Source organism: Coffea arabica, chromosome 10c, assembly GCF_036785885.1.
Source record: "Coffea arabica cultivar ET-39 chromosome 10c, Coffea Arabica ET-39 HiFi, whole genome shotgun sequence".
Classification (NCBI taxonomy): Eukaryota; Viridiplantae; Streptophyta; class Magnoliopsida; order Gentianales; family Rubiaceae; genus Coffea; species Coffea arabica.
The window spans coordinates 51,971,620-51,985,145 of NC_092329.1; the positions used below are offsets into that span (position 1 = coordinate 51,971,620).

At 33.9% G+C, this 13,526-nt stretch overlaps 2 protein-coding genes across 3 annotated transcripts in view; both read left to right on the forward strand.

Moving 5' to 3' along the window:
- LOC113713352 (uncharacterized) overlaps positions 1–13,526 on the forward strand; it is a 42,502-nt gene that overhangs the window by 13,888 nt on the left and 15,088 nt on the right. The gene's annotated exons all lie outside the window — the stretch shown is intronic.
- LOC113714556 (uncharacterized) lies at positions 7,121–8,288 on the forward strand. Its single transcript, XM_027238461.2, has 2 exons — positions 7,121–7,793; positions 8,037–8,288. The coding sequence occupies exon 1, from the start codon at positions 7,150–7,152 to the stop codon at positions 7,771–7,773; it is 624 nt and encodes a 207-aa protein (XP_027094262.2). The 5' UTR covers positions 7,121–7,149; the 3' UTR covers positions 7,774–7,793; positions 8,037–8,288.

Sequence of the window (13,526 nt, forward strand, 5' to 3'; positions counted from 1 at the left end):
CGGGTCGAAAATCACCTCTTCAAATGGTAGAAAGTTTTCTTAAGAACCAAGAACAGCATTAGTATTCCCTCTGCTTCCAAAAACTTGTGTATTAAATAGATTAATGAATTGTTTAACATGCTCATCTACTTGAAAATGCACAATACCCATAACCCACTGAAATTTTTGCAGGAAAAGGGAAAGAGAATCTGTGTTTGAGAGCTTCATGAAGATGTTGAAGAATAAGAATAAAAGCCCAATGCGAGGATGTTTTCAAGTTTTTCTATGTCCACTTTAATTTGTAAATTGAATTTTACAACTCAATTAATTCCTTGTTTGTGAGGTACGTATTGTTTTACGTACCATGCCGTACATGTTTGTAAGGATTTCTATCCTATTGGCAAAAGTCGGTTCCATACAATTAATCAATTCATTTAACTTCTATTGGCTCTACTATTTATGCATGTTACGACACTCTTTCCCTTATATTTTGCCTTTAATATTATGAGTCAATAGTAATAATGGGCCTTTTTCTTAAAATTATACTATTATACATAGGTAGTTTGGTCTAACGCTAAATTCATGTTTGTCTTTCTTTTATTCCCTTTACATCTCAAAGTATACTATAGTTTGTAATCATTGTGGTGATGATATTACCAGCTGGTACTTATAGTTTAAGGCAGAGACATGATATTAACAACTATCTCATTGAAACATAAGTCAAAATCATGACAAGTGTGAGTCTTGGTTAATGCACAATTTGTTAGTGAAATTTATATTTATAAAACTCAAAAAAAATTTTTGACAACGCTATTACTAATTAATTAAGGACTTCATTGCTATAATTTATCGCTTACTAGTTTAAACTATAAATGATCTCAATACTTTTCTCCATGATGTCGATTTCTTTAGACTACGAAAGGGAAAAATTAGTGACATATCCCTTACTGATTACAACATCAGCAAAAATTAGTTATAAACTTTTCCGGTGGTTTTAAATCCCTCGGGCACTAAGGTTTTTTGCACATCGAGTGAATTAAGGAACATAGGCAATTCGTTCTGCATACCAAGTCCTTGTTTAAGATGCACGTACTAAAATGCATCCACTTCATTAATTTGGGAAATTGCCATAGTTTTTTTTAAGCATTTTGATTTTTTACATGATTCAAAATTTTCTTATTGGATACAATCACTTTGTGTCAAGAACACATTTTCAATCATCTTTTTTATCTTCTCAATAAGAAAATAAAAATTTATTCATGCTTTTCTAACATATCCAATCATTGATCTGAAAAATAAAGAATTAAAAAAAAAAGACATTTTCAATCATTGCTTACAGGGCAACTTCCCCATGTGAACCTCTTCAAACAAAGCCAATAATATGAAGGAACATCTAAATACACTTTTGCCCTAAAGGCTGGTTGCCTTGGGGTCAAAATTTAACCTTCGGGAGTATAATTACCCGCCAAATTTATTATTTTTTATGGGTATATAGTTCCAATTTTGCCTCCTGTTAAGCTTATAAATATATTACGACCCAGAAAATAAAGGAATCTTGAATAGTAACATGTCCATTGACTTGAGTTGTCATCAATTTGGCTACTTCGATTCCATGAGGCCAATCCAATTCACACTAGCTAGAGAAAATGGTGATAAAGGCACTTAGAAATTTATATGTAATATTGATTGGTAGTAACTGATAAGTATATATTTTACGTGTTTTAAATATGTTTTATTAGTTAGTTTTGGTGTGTTTTAACTACTTTTATAACTAATTAACTAGGAATCTAGTGAAAATATGCATTTTGTGGTTTGAAGTGTGAAAATTGTATTTCTATGGATTTTAATGGTGAAAACTTCATGTTTTTGTAGGTTTAATGATTCAATCATCAAATGACATGATTTGAGAAGATAATTAGATGATTGATGATGTTTTGAAGTGATAAAAAGAGAATACAAAGTGCAAGAGAGGAAATGCAATCAAGAATAAAAGAAGAAAATTTTTGTAGCTTTGACATATTGTGGTATTTTGGCAATATATTGAGCTACAATGATTGGATTAAGGTGATTCTTAAACCATTTGAAGCTAAGATATAGATCTACATTTGGTATGAAGGCATCGAAACCCATGTCAGTCATTTTCCTTGTCAAAATGTTGAAATACAGAAGTGCAACTCTGTTCTCGAAAGCTAAAACAGAGCTCTGGCTAGTCGAGGGTATTTTCATCATTTCTTAGTCCACAGAGCTCCAAATGAGATGATTCTTAAGGCATTAGAACCCTAACTCAAAGAGCTACAACTTTCATATTTTGTACAAGAGTTAGTTCGGCCTCCATCATTCAGAAAATAGTAGTTGAAGTGGTGCCAAATGCATAGAAGTGAAAACGCGAGCTATCAATACTCGACCTGAAGTCGCGTATTCCTGAGGTCATGCATTCTCTTCTATTTTCTGCAACTTGCCCTGCTTTCACATAATTTTTTCATCTCAATTCCAACTATCAATTTCGGCTATATCTGATCAAGAAAAGTGTGGAAAGTTTGAAAGACAACTCATAGGAGTTTCAAGAGTCAAAAATTACAATTAGAAACAACTCATTTGGCTCTTGAATCCTCTATAAATAGAGGCCTTTGAAGAACATTTTCACAACTTTGGAAGGTTAGAGAAACTCCACAAAAACATAGTCTTCACTAGAATTTCCTTAGTTCATTAGTTAGGGTAGTATAGTATAGTTAGTGTAGCTTTTCCTTCTTGTATTTATAGTTAGGTTTGAATGAAAATTAAGGAGCAAAGATAGAGAGGTTGATCTCGTGTGACAAGGGTGATATCTCTTCTACTACTTTCTCTTTTGTATTTGATTTCATATTTAACTATACTACAAATTTGGCTTTGTTTTTTTTTTTTTATCATGTTTAGTTAAAGTTTATGCCTAGAGTATGGATGACCTTTCTATATCTTGTTTGTGATATTTAACTGGTTATTTGATGATGTTATTTTTGAGCAAGTTATTTATCACTTTTGCTTTTCTAATCGTGATTAACTGGCCATTAGTTGTGATTATCTAAAAGTGTTAAGTTTGTAATGAGAATTGGAGTTTAACACTAGTTTAAGGAAGTTATAAATTTAGGGAGTTCACTCATGAGAGTAGAGGAACACCTTTGTGACCTAAGTGACTTGTTTCATATAATTTCATAGAAAAAATGAACTTGTAATTAATTTCATAACCACGAGAGTAAGTATGGTTTAGCTATATGTATAGTTGATTCACTACGAGAGTAGGTTTCACATACATTAGAAAATTACATCATAACTAGTCAAGATAATATCATTCATTTAATCAGTAATCTCATTTGCATGAGTAGTAAGGCATTCCATATCTCTAGGAGGTTTTTAGTATTATTTTCATTACTTTTATGTTTATGGTAGTCTAGATAATAATGGAGTTCAAAAACTACTAGTAATTGAAAATTTTCCCTGTGGGATCGACCTTTAATACCCTATACTCGCTCTCGACTCGTATACTTGCGAAAAATCACGTGTGCGGTATTTAGAATTTATAAATGTAAAACTTGACTGTAGATGAACTAATTGATATATGTATACCCCGCACTCGTCAGTAACCAGCTTGTATTGATCCCATTATTGTGGATAATTGTGCTCTTATGAAAAAAAATTATAAAAAAATTAGCAAAATTTATGATAACAAATTAAATTTATTCATACAAATCAGTGAAAGAAGTAGAATTTTAAAGACCATGATGAAATTAATACTTTCAAGGGCTCTATTAGGAAGACTTCACTTGTTGGTGAAACTACACTAGCACAGTTATATGCACATTTACTGTTTTGGTATCTAATTTCCTTGCCTTAAGTTGGGTGCAGATGTTTATATTACAAATAGATGGTATCATAAAATTGTTGTATTCACGTTTGTTCTTTTTTTTTCTTCCTTAAGTTTTTTTCTTTATTCTCGTGACTTCAAAAATACGAACTCAAGAAATTGGCTGCTTAATCAATATGTCATACAGGCTTCGCTAGTGAGGTATAACTTCACAACTAGAGTCAATAGAAATTATCAAATGATTTTTTAACATCCAAATTAAGCAATAAATTTTGTTTTCATTTTATGACATATAATAGTACTACTTCATGAGAGATTTTATAGTTTCTTTTAGGTATCATACCTACAAGTGATATTTGTCATTGGATAGTGACAGAAGTGTTAATGATTGTAAGATTAAATATTGTTAAATATTGAAATTTAAACTATTTATCTTTATTGAAAGATACAAGTTAAAGAATCGTTCAAGGGGGCAATTTTCCATCTTGTCTTTTTGAAAAAACGCTATCACATTGTATAGGCATGATAGGTTCAAATTTGTCATTAAATTTATGATTGATTTCCCTTTTATTCAAGCCAAATATTGTTTTAATTATCAAATTCTACTTATATTTGGTTAATTGTACTAATTGTAGGGCGGTAGAGCAAAAGTTGCTAAAAATAGGTGATTTTCTGCAAATTGGTTGTCAAGGCTGAAGGATTTGGGATTCGCATGTTCAAGGCCTGTTTCCAAGTTTGATTCAAACTCTGGACAGTTTTAGAGGAAGATTTGGAAGATTTGAAATTTCATTATTAGTTTTATGGTTGAATTAGGAATCTTGGAATAATTTCTTTTGTGATTTATTTTTCTATTTAGGAGACTAGTTGTTATTTAGCAGTAGACTTCAATTAGAAAACAAAGAGAAAAAGAAGGCCGGAATCCCGCTTGATTAATACCTTGGCCAGGGAACAATCTCGGTGGGGAGGACGGCCACTTAGCCTCTCAATTCATCTTGCTTTTCGTTAGTTTGAGAGGAAAACCAATTGCAACTAGATTCAATGGAGTCTGGCAGAATTTCTTCTAGGATGCGTAGCTAAATCCTCAATTTTTAGTCGAAGGTCAATTTGAAAATTCGGTTCCAAATATCTGTGAAATCGAATTATTTTACTTATTTCTTTTATTTATTGGTATTCGCACGTTTTCTGATTTAACTTTTTATGATTGTTTTGTTATTTGAATGTCAAGGGTCCGATATTCGAATTAACTTAATAATCTACTGCCAAATTAACCGGTTAAATCCGTAATTGTTTGATTGATTAATATCAGTGGCGACTAGCGTGATTGGTCCCATGTTAGGAAAACGTCTGATCTAATTTAAACAAACCGTCGTAGCGTGTTTGTTGATTAGGGTTGGACTTTTCTAATTCTTAATTCAATTGAGAAATTAAATCTCCCGGTCGTACCTAAGATTATTTTTTTGTTAGCGAAATAGTTAATGGTCGTACCTTGACTATCGAAAAAGTAAGGAAGAGTTGATTGTTTATCGCGTGTACGACAACTATAATCAATCTATTAATGAGTAATTGAATTATCTTTGCATCAGTAATCAGTTGAATGGACCGTGTCTGAAAAGTTGTACCTTTGGCTAGAGTCTTATCTGTTGTTGATTCATTCATATCTATCTTCATGCGTTGTTTTAATTTAGTTAATTAGTTATTTTTATAAAAACCCCTCATCTCTGGACTCTAAAAGAAATAAATTATTTCTAGTTCCTGTGGATTCGATCCTACTCACCGCTATATACAAAATTTGTATTTTTTTGAATAAATAATTATTATTACACAGGCTTGACACCTGTCAAGGCAAAATTTCCTTAACTTCATCATCTGTAGACGTAAACTTTCTACGGGTGATATAATATAAGGAAATTTTGCCTATACGATGTGATAGCATTTTTTCAAAAAAGACAAGATGGAAAATTGCTCCCTTGAACGGAAAAAATCATGATCTTTCCTCAAACTAGTCTACTAGTCAATTCTTTACAAAAGAATACTCGCTCCTAAACATAGCCTGTTCATCTACACTGTCCCGCAGAATTCTAGAAAGTTAGGCAAAACTAGACAAGTTGACAGGTATAATCATACCCAAGATCAGGAACAAGCAGTTGCACATTTCAAAATTCGCTGCTGCAACAGCTAATTTGATGACTTACAACACTACACGGTCAAACTTTGAATGGCAATGGATCTTTTGTTGTACGTCATGATGTAATTTTCATGTTACATACATTAATAGGTTGATATCTATATTCTTTAAATTATCATGATAATACCCTTAATTAGATTTAACTGATAAAAAGAACACGTGTTAATATACAAAAGTGTGTAACGTGAATGTTACATTACTGTATTGCAGAAGACCTATAGTCTCTTCATATCTCTTCCTGCACGTATCAATTCGTTTCCTCTAGATAATAATCTCCCAACTCGTTTCTTTACAAATGCACCTTTTATGTTTTATTACCTCCAAAAGCCTTTACAGGGTCTTTACCCTAAAAATCAATTCACCGACTCGCATTTGATGTCAGAAATTCTTAAGACGAATTCTACTTTACTCAAAGATTGACTGTTAATAATGAGACAGCGACCATTTTGTATTATTAGACCGTCCTTCTTGATAGGTAAAAGAAATAGAGAGGAAAGTGGGTCCGTATATGGTCTTTTATTCATAGATAATACAACATTACGCCATCGAGCATTCACACAATATTTCAAAGTCATAGCATGCCTAAGGCCCTGTTTGATAGCTCAATTTCGTAATTAAATTTAATAGATTCAAATTTTAACACATTTAAATCATTTGATAACAAAAAATTGAATATTTAAATTAATTAAGTAACACTGAACTTTCTAAACAAAACTTGCTTTCAAAATTAAGTGATAAGTTATTCACTTATCTTTGAATGTGATATGCACTCAAATATATTAAATTTAATAATTTAATGGATTCAGATTTCAGATTTCAGTTTTATTACACACCCTAAGTTGCAAAATAATACCAAAACTTGTTATTATATAGCTTGAGATTCAAAAATTTAGAGCATAATTCTCAACCTAACACAATCGAATAATGAATATTCACGATTGTTTCAAAGTACAATTTGAGGACAACCCATTCCAACGCGTACACGATTTTTAACTTTTCTAAAGTTGTTGAGAGCTGTTAAAAGAGATTTACCATGTTTACATCTTCCAAGTCTTGGAAGTGAAAAATGAAGCCACCGAGTGCTATAAAAAGGGGGCTAGAGGCTGCCTAGAAGCATATCAGCCTAAAACAAGAATTTGTAGTAACAATGGGGAGCAAAGCAAAAGCAACGGGGTCTAGGCTGACTCCTCTTCTTACCACTGTTTTAGTGGTATTTGTCGCCCTTGGCTTGCCCTTGGAAACTGCAGCTGATTATTACAAGTATTCATCTCCTCCTCCTCCTCCTTACCACTATTCTTCACCACCACCTCCAGTGTATTCACCTCCACCAACCCCTGCTTATAAGTTACCCCCACCATCTCCTCCAGTTTACAAGTCCTCACCACCACCTTACCACTACTCACCACCTCCGGTGTATTTACCTCCACCATCTCCAGTTTACAAGTCACCACCACTACCCCCTCCGGTATACAACTCCCCGCCTCCACCAGTGTACAAATACAAGTCCCCACCACCACCTCCTCCAGTTTACAAATCTCCACCGCCACCAGTTTACAAATACAAGTCACTCCCACCACCTCCTCCGGTATACAAGTCTCCTCCGCCACCTGTTTACGAGTACAAGTCTCCTCCACCACCTCCTCCAGTGTACAAGTCCCCACCACCTCCAGTTTACAAGTACAACTCACCTCCACCTCCTCCCCCAGTTTACCTGTCTCCACCTCCACCCTATCATCACTACTACGGTTCTCCTTCTCCTCACCACTACTAAGCAAGTGCATAAGTTTTGAGGTAATAATACCTATCCAAAACTTTATCAACACAAACTGCCATGTATATCATGCTAAGGACGTACACTTGATCCATGAAAATGACTAGTAGAAGATTTTTTTTAAGAACCAAAGAAATACATTATTTTTTCGGTCTGTTTTCAAGAATTTGAGCAGTATACAGATTAAAGAGTGTTTTTTTTTTTGTAAACTTGCTTGTCAACTTAAAAATGCACATAGCTGAAAGCCAACTGAATATTTGCAGGCAAAGGAGAAGGCAATCGGTGTTTGAGACCTTCAAGAAGATGTAGAAGAATAAGAATAAAAGCCCAATGCGAGGATGATTCCAAGTTTCTACGTTACCATTTCTACATCTAAATTGACTTTAGCTCCTGAGTTCCATGTTTATGGGGTTTGTACCGTTTTACGTACCATGCAGTACATGCTTGCAAGGTTTTCTGTCCTGTTGGCAAACTGCAGGTCCATATAATAAATGAATACTATTTACATTACGACACTTTTCTCTTTTTCTCTTATATTTTGTCTTTAATATTGTTGATCATTTTTTTTTTATCAAAAGCATCAAATGCTTAGGTAATTTGGTCTAATGCTAATTGTTTTACTTTTATTTTTCACCTACACCCCTTTTCAACTCAAAGGATGCTATAGTTTGTGATAATTGTTTAAGACCGAAGCATGATACTAATAAATATCTCATTGAAAGTCAAGGAAACTAACATTAGGAAAAGTTTAAATCTTGATTTGATGAAACTATTTATTCGTGGAATTTAGAGATACAAAACTCAAATTGTGACGGTGTTGTTGCTAAATTATTAAGGACATTATCACCATTATTTTTCCCTGATCACTAGTTTCAACTGCAATGATCTCAATCTTTTTGTGACTAATTCTTTCCTTAATAATTTATAAAGACAAAACTCACAAAGAATATGTGACTAATTCTTTCCTTTCGTCTTCTAAAGAAAATGCCAACTGTTAGTTTATCAAGGGGAAAAAGGATCGACATCAGTTATTATTGAAACTAGTAAGGAATAAATAATGGTGATAATGTCCTTAATAATTTAACAACAGCACCATCAGAATTTGACTTTGAGCTTCGGTCTTAAACAATGATCACAAACTACAGCATCCTTTGAGTTGAAAAAGGAAGTAGGTGAAAAGAAAAGTAAAAAATACAATTAGCATTCCCTCAAATTGTAGAAAGTTAGGTAGCATTATAGACAAGTTGATAGCGGCAATTTTACATTTCAAACTTCACCTATTCAATAACTAATTCGATGGCTTGCTACATGGTCAATCTTTGGACCCCTTCCTGCCTCCAGATATCCCTTTCCTCAATCAGGGGCTTCTACAATTACCAGTTTCAATTGTATGGTATAGTGTAAATATCAACAAATTAGATGTAGATGCTAACATAATAAATGTGAATGCTAAGACAGCAACATACAATCGAACCTGCAATTGTATGAACCCCAATCTCGCTTCCTAGTCCACCATCTTTCTCTAGGTAATAATCTCCCTTCTAATTTATTCACAAAATGCACCTTTCATCACCTCCAATAGCGTCGACATGATCTTTACCCTAGAAGACTATTCACCGACTCTCAATTGACGTCAGAAAATCTAAGAGTAATTCTACTTTACCCTAAGATTGATATCAACAAGACAAGGACAATTTAGAATTATTACACGCCTCTTCTTAATAGGAAAAAGAAATAGAGAAGAAAGTCAGGCCAGGTCTAATTTCTTTTCAAAGGCAATACAACATTACGAAATCAAGCATTCATTCATACAAATATTTCATAGTCACCGGTTTGCTGAGTAGAAAAATTTAGACAAAAACTTAATATTATATTGTTTAAGAGTTAACAATTTAGAGCTTAATCTCCTTGTACTTTGGAGTTAACAATTTAGAGCTTAATCTCCTTGTACTTTGGACTAAACTTGAACGTGAAAGGAAATCCCAAAACCATATTGGGCATGAATTCACACTTAATATACCCAATAAAAGATGGCGACTGGTGAAAGGCAGTGGAGACTGGTGGAGAGATTTGAGGAATAGAAGCAGACGGAAAAGCAACAAATTTTTGCCGAAAAACGGTCACTTTCATGGTTAATTTTGCTACTCTCCAATTGTACTTGACCAATTACAACAATTTCATGGAGTTTGATACGTGAAAAGAATTTTTTATAAATTTTATTTTGATCCATAATGTTATCTTTACATATATAAAACATTTTACAATTTTGATTTTGGCGCAGCTAACTTTTGGTTAACAAAAATGCTCATGTTTAAAAAACCAGAAATAAAACAAAACAAGAAACAAAAGAAATAAGAGGGTAGCATAGACATTTTGGATTTTTCCGTTAATTTGGATGATTTCCACCCACGTTCTAATTTAATCCAAAACACAAAGGAATTACGTAGAGGTTTTAAATAATGAGGGAGCTTCATGATCGAACCCCAAACCACAAGGCGATTTACTATATTTTACTCTTAAATTTTGGTTTCATCTCATAGCATACAAGAGTTCTATTTCACTATCTGTAGACAAAGACTTTCTATGGTTGATGTACCATAGGAAAAAATCTGCCTATACAACGTGATAGCATTTTTTCAAAAACACAAGATGGAAAATTGCCCCTTAAACGGGGAAATTCATGATCTTTCGTCGAACAAAGAATACTCACGCCTATTCAAGATGGAAAATTGCCCCCTTAAACGTCTATTTGTCAATTCTTGAAAAAAGAATACTCACGCCTAAAACACGGCCTCTTCATCTGCAGAATTCTAAAAAGTTAGGTAAACTCTATAAACAAGTTGATAGGTACAATCGTACCCAAGATCAAGTACAGATAGTTGTACATTAACTGCTGCAATAACTAATCTGATGACTTATAAACATATCATGGTCAATCGTTGAATGGTAATGAGTCTTTTGTTATGCATTAGTATTAGTGTGTACACTCTAATAGATTGATACTTATACTCTTTAAATTATCATAATAATACCCTTAATTAACTTTAACTCTTAAAAAGAATACATGTTAATACACGAGTGTGTGTAACCTGAATTGTTACTTATAAATTAGTGTGTAATAGATAGGGATGGCAATGGGGGCGGGTGCCCGCGGGGGGCTCTCGGGGCGGGGGTTGGGGCGGGGGGGAATTTTTTCCCCCCGTTTAGAAATGGGGCAGGGGACGGGGGAGTATACCCCCGCCCCATCCCCCGCAAAAAAAAAATTATATATAATATGTAATTTAATTAGTTATAAACTTATGATAATGATATTATTAGTTAGATGTATTATATAATGTATATTAGTGTATGTAATATAATTAATATTATCAATTATATGAATAATTAGACATGTCTACTAATAGAATTTATGAATTAGTTATACTAAATTTACTAATACATTTATACTAAATTTCTAATTACACTTAATAGAATAACACTTTTTTCTAAAACAAAAAAGCACAAACACAATAATGAATTAGTGATTGTATGATAGGGTGTAATTTTACTATTTATTTTATTATTAATTTCCCCTATCACCTGACCTGATGTGGATTAATTGCTGGATTCTGCTCACTTTTAGTACTTTGTATTTATTTCAGGGAGTAGAACGAAAATTTGATAACAGGTGCTAATTTGGCAGAAAAAGAGTCCAGATGATAGAGCTTGCCCCAAGGGCATTTTTGGAAAGGAGAACTTGTGCCCATCTTGGTAATTTGGGAGAAAAGGGAAACAGACAAAATGGGTCTAACATGGATTGGAAGCGGCCGCACAGTAGCAGGGAAGAGGGCAGACGTAAAAGCAATTGCAGGGGGGAAAAGGAGTTTTTTTAGTTTTTAGCTTAGCATCTGATTTTCCCTGGGAGACTTTTGTTAAAGATTTCCTTTTGGCTGATATTACGCATGGCAGATGGCTTTTAACTTATTCCTCCATCTTTGACTTTTCTTCTTTAGCTTGTGGCAGTGGATTGCTACTTACGAATGTCAGCACTTAGCCATTCGTGGCTTTTGATCTTTTCTTCCTTAGAAATTCTGAGTAACCTCTTTTCCTTTGTGCGCCAGACGAAGTGAAAACTATAAACTTTTGTAGTTTTTCTATTCATTCAATATATTGAGACGAGTTGGATTCTACCAAATTTCAACGGACATGGCCGCTGGTTTCTCTTCAATTTTATATGGGCTTTGTTCATCCAACATGAACTAATTTCACCACTCTAGTCAAGGAGCAACGAAGGCTCTGATTTGCCTAAAAATTGTGAGATCGTTTTAATTTAATCTTTTCCTTTTATTTATTGGTATCCGCACATTTCTTGATTGCTATGCTTATGGTTATTTAATTAATTGATTGTCTTGGATCCAGATAATTAATTGATCTGATAGCCTATTGTCAATTAGGGCATTTAAATCCGTAATTGTTTAATTGTCCTGAAATAGTGACAACTGGCACGATTAGATTCGTGCCAGGGGGGATATGCGGGCTAATCTAAAATAACCCTGGTAGTGTGTTATTTGGTTAGAATAGGGCTCCTCTAATACGTAAGGCAATTGGGGAATTAAATTCTACGGGCGTACCTAGGATTATTTCTTAATTAGAGCAGTGATTAACGGGCGTACCTTGATCACCGACACAGTAAGGAGGGGTTGACCGTCATCGCTTGTTTGGCAGTTATAACCTATTTATCAGTAAATAATTGGGATTGCCTTGCATCAATGATCAATTAGGTGAACCATTGTTGAAATTACTTCTTGGTTAGATCTTTAGTTAATATTACCTTGATTTTGGTGAATTGCCATTTGATTTTTAGTTGCCTACTTTATTTTATTTTTAATTGTTTCCTTGCTTTAATTGAGTTAGGCCTTTAATTATTGTTATTCTAAGTTTAGTGAATTGTGGTTTAATTCCTAATTAGTTATTTATTTTTACTTTCTTATTTGAATTTATTTGCTTGTTATCATTCCTACGAAATCACCCCCCTGTGTTACTTTGGATTTCTTAAGAAACAAATATACCCAATCCCTGTGGATACGACCCTACTTGCTCTGTTCACGAATTCATAATTATTTGTGAAAAGAAATAACCATTCCACTCGGGTATATCGGATCAAGCAAATTCTTCGGGAACAGGGTGAATCAAGTAACCCAATGCACACCTAGAGTCCCTGCTCCAGTACTTGGAATTGGATTTTGGTCATTTTAACTGGCAATTAGGTTTAATTTTATTATTGCACAGGCTGACGACCCTGTCAATTTTTGGCGCCGTTGCCGGGGACTGGCGTTATTATTTGTTTCTTTTTAAATTCATTCTTTGTCCTAATTTTCTGGTTTTCTTCTAGTGTATGCCTCGATCTTCTCGTACAGGTAATTTGATTTTTGACCCTGAGGTAGAGAAGACCGCATGTAGAACGAGAAAGGAAACCAGACAGCTCAGAGAAGAGCACTCCAGTGCTACATCTCAGAGACCCGAGTCAGAAGTTGAACTAACAGATTCGTTTGGTAACACTTCGAGTGACTCTGACCAGGAGGAAGACACCATGGCTAATGCACGAACATTAAGGGAGTTGGCTGCTCCTGATTTAACTCAGCAGCCTTTATGCATTACTTTCCCCACTTTAAATGATAACATTCCATTTGAACTAAAATCTGGTCTGATTCAGCTTTTACCCTCTTTTCATGGTTTACCAGGTGAAGAGCCGTATAAGCATCTGCAGGAGTTTG

What these genes read in the sequence shown, in the direction of transcription:
- LOC113714556 (XM_027238461.2), top strand. Translation starts at nt 7,150, where the DNA reads ATGGGGAGCAAAGCAAAAGCAACGGGGTCTAGGCTGACTCCTCTTCTT.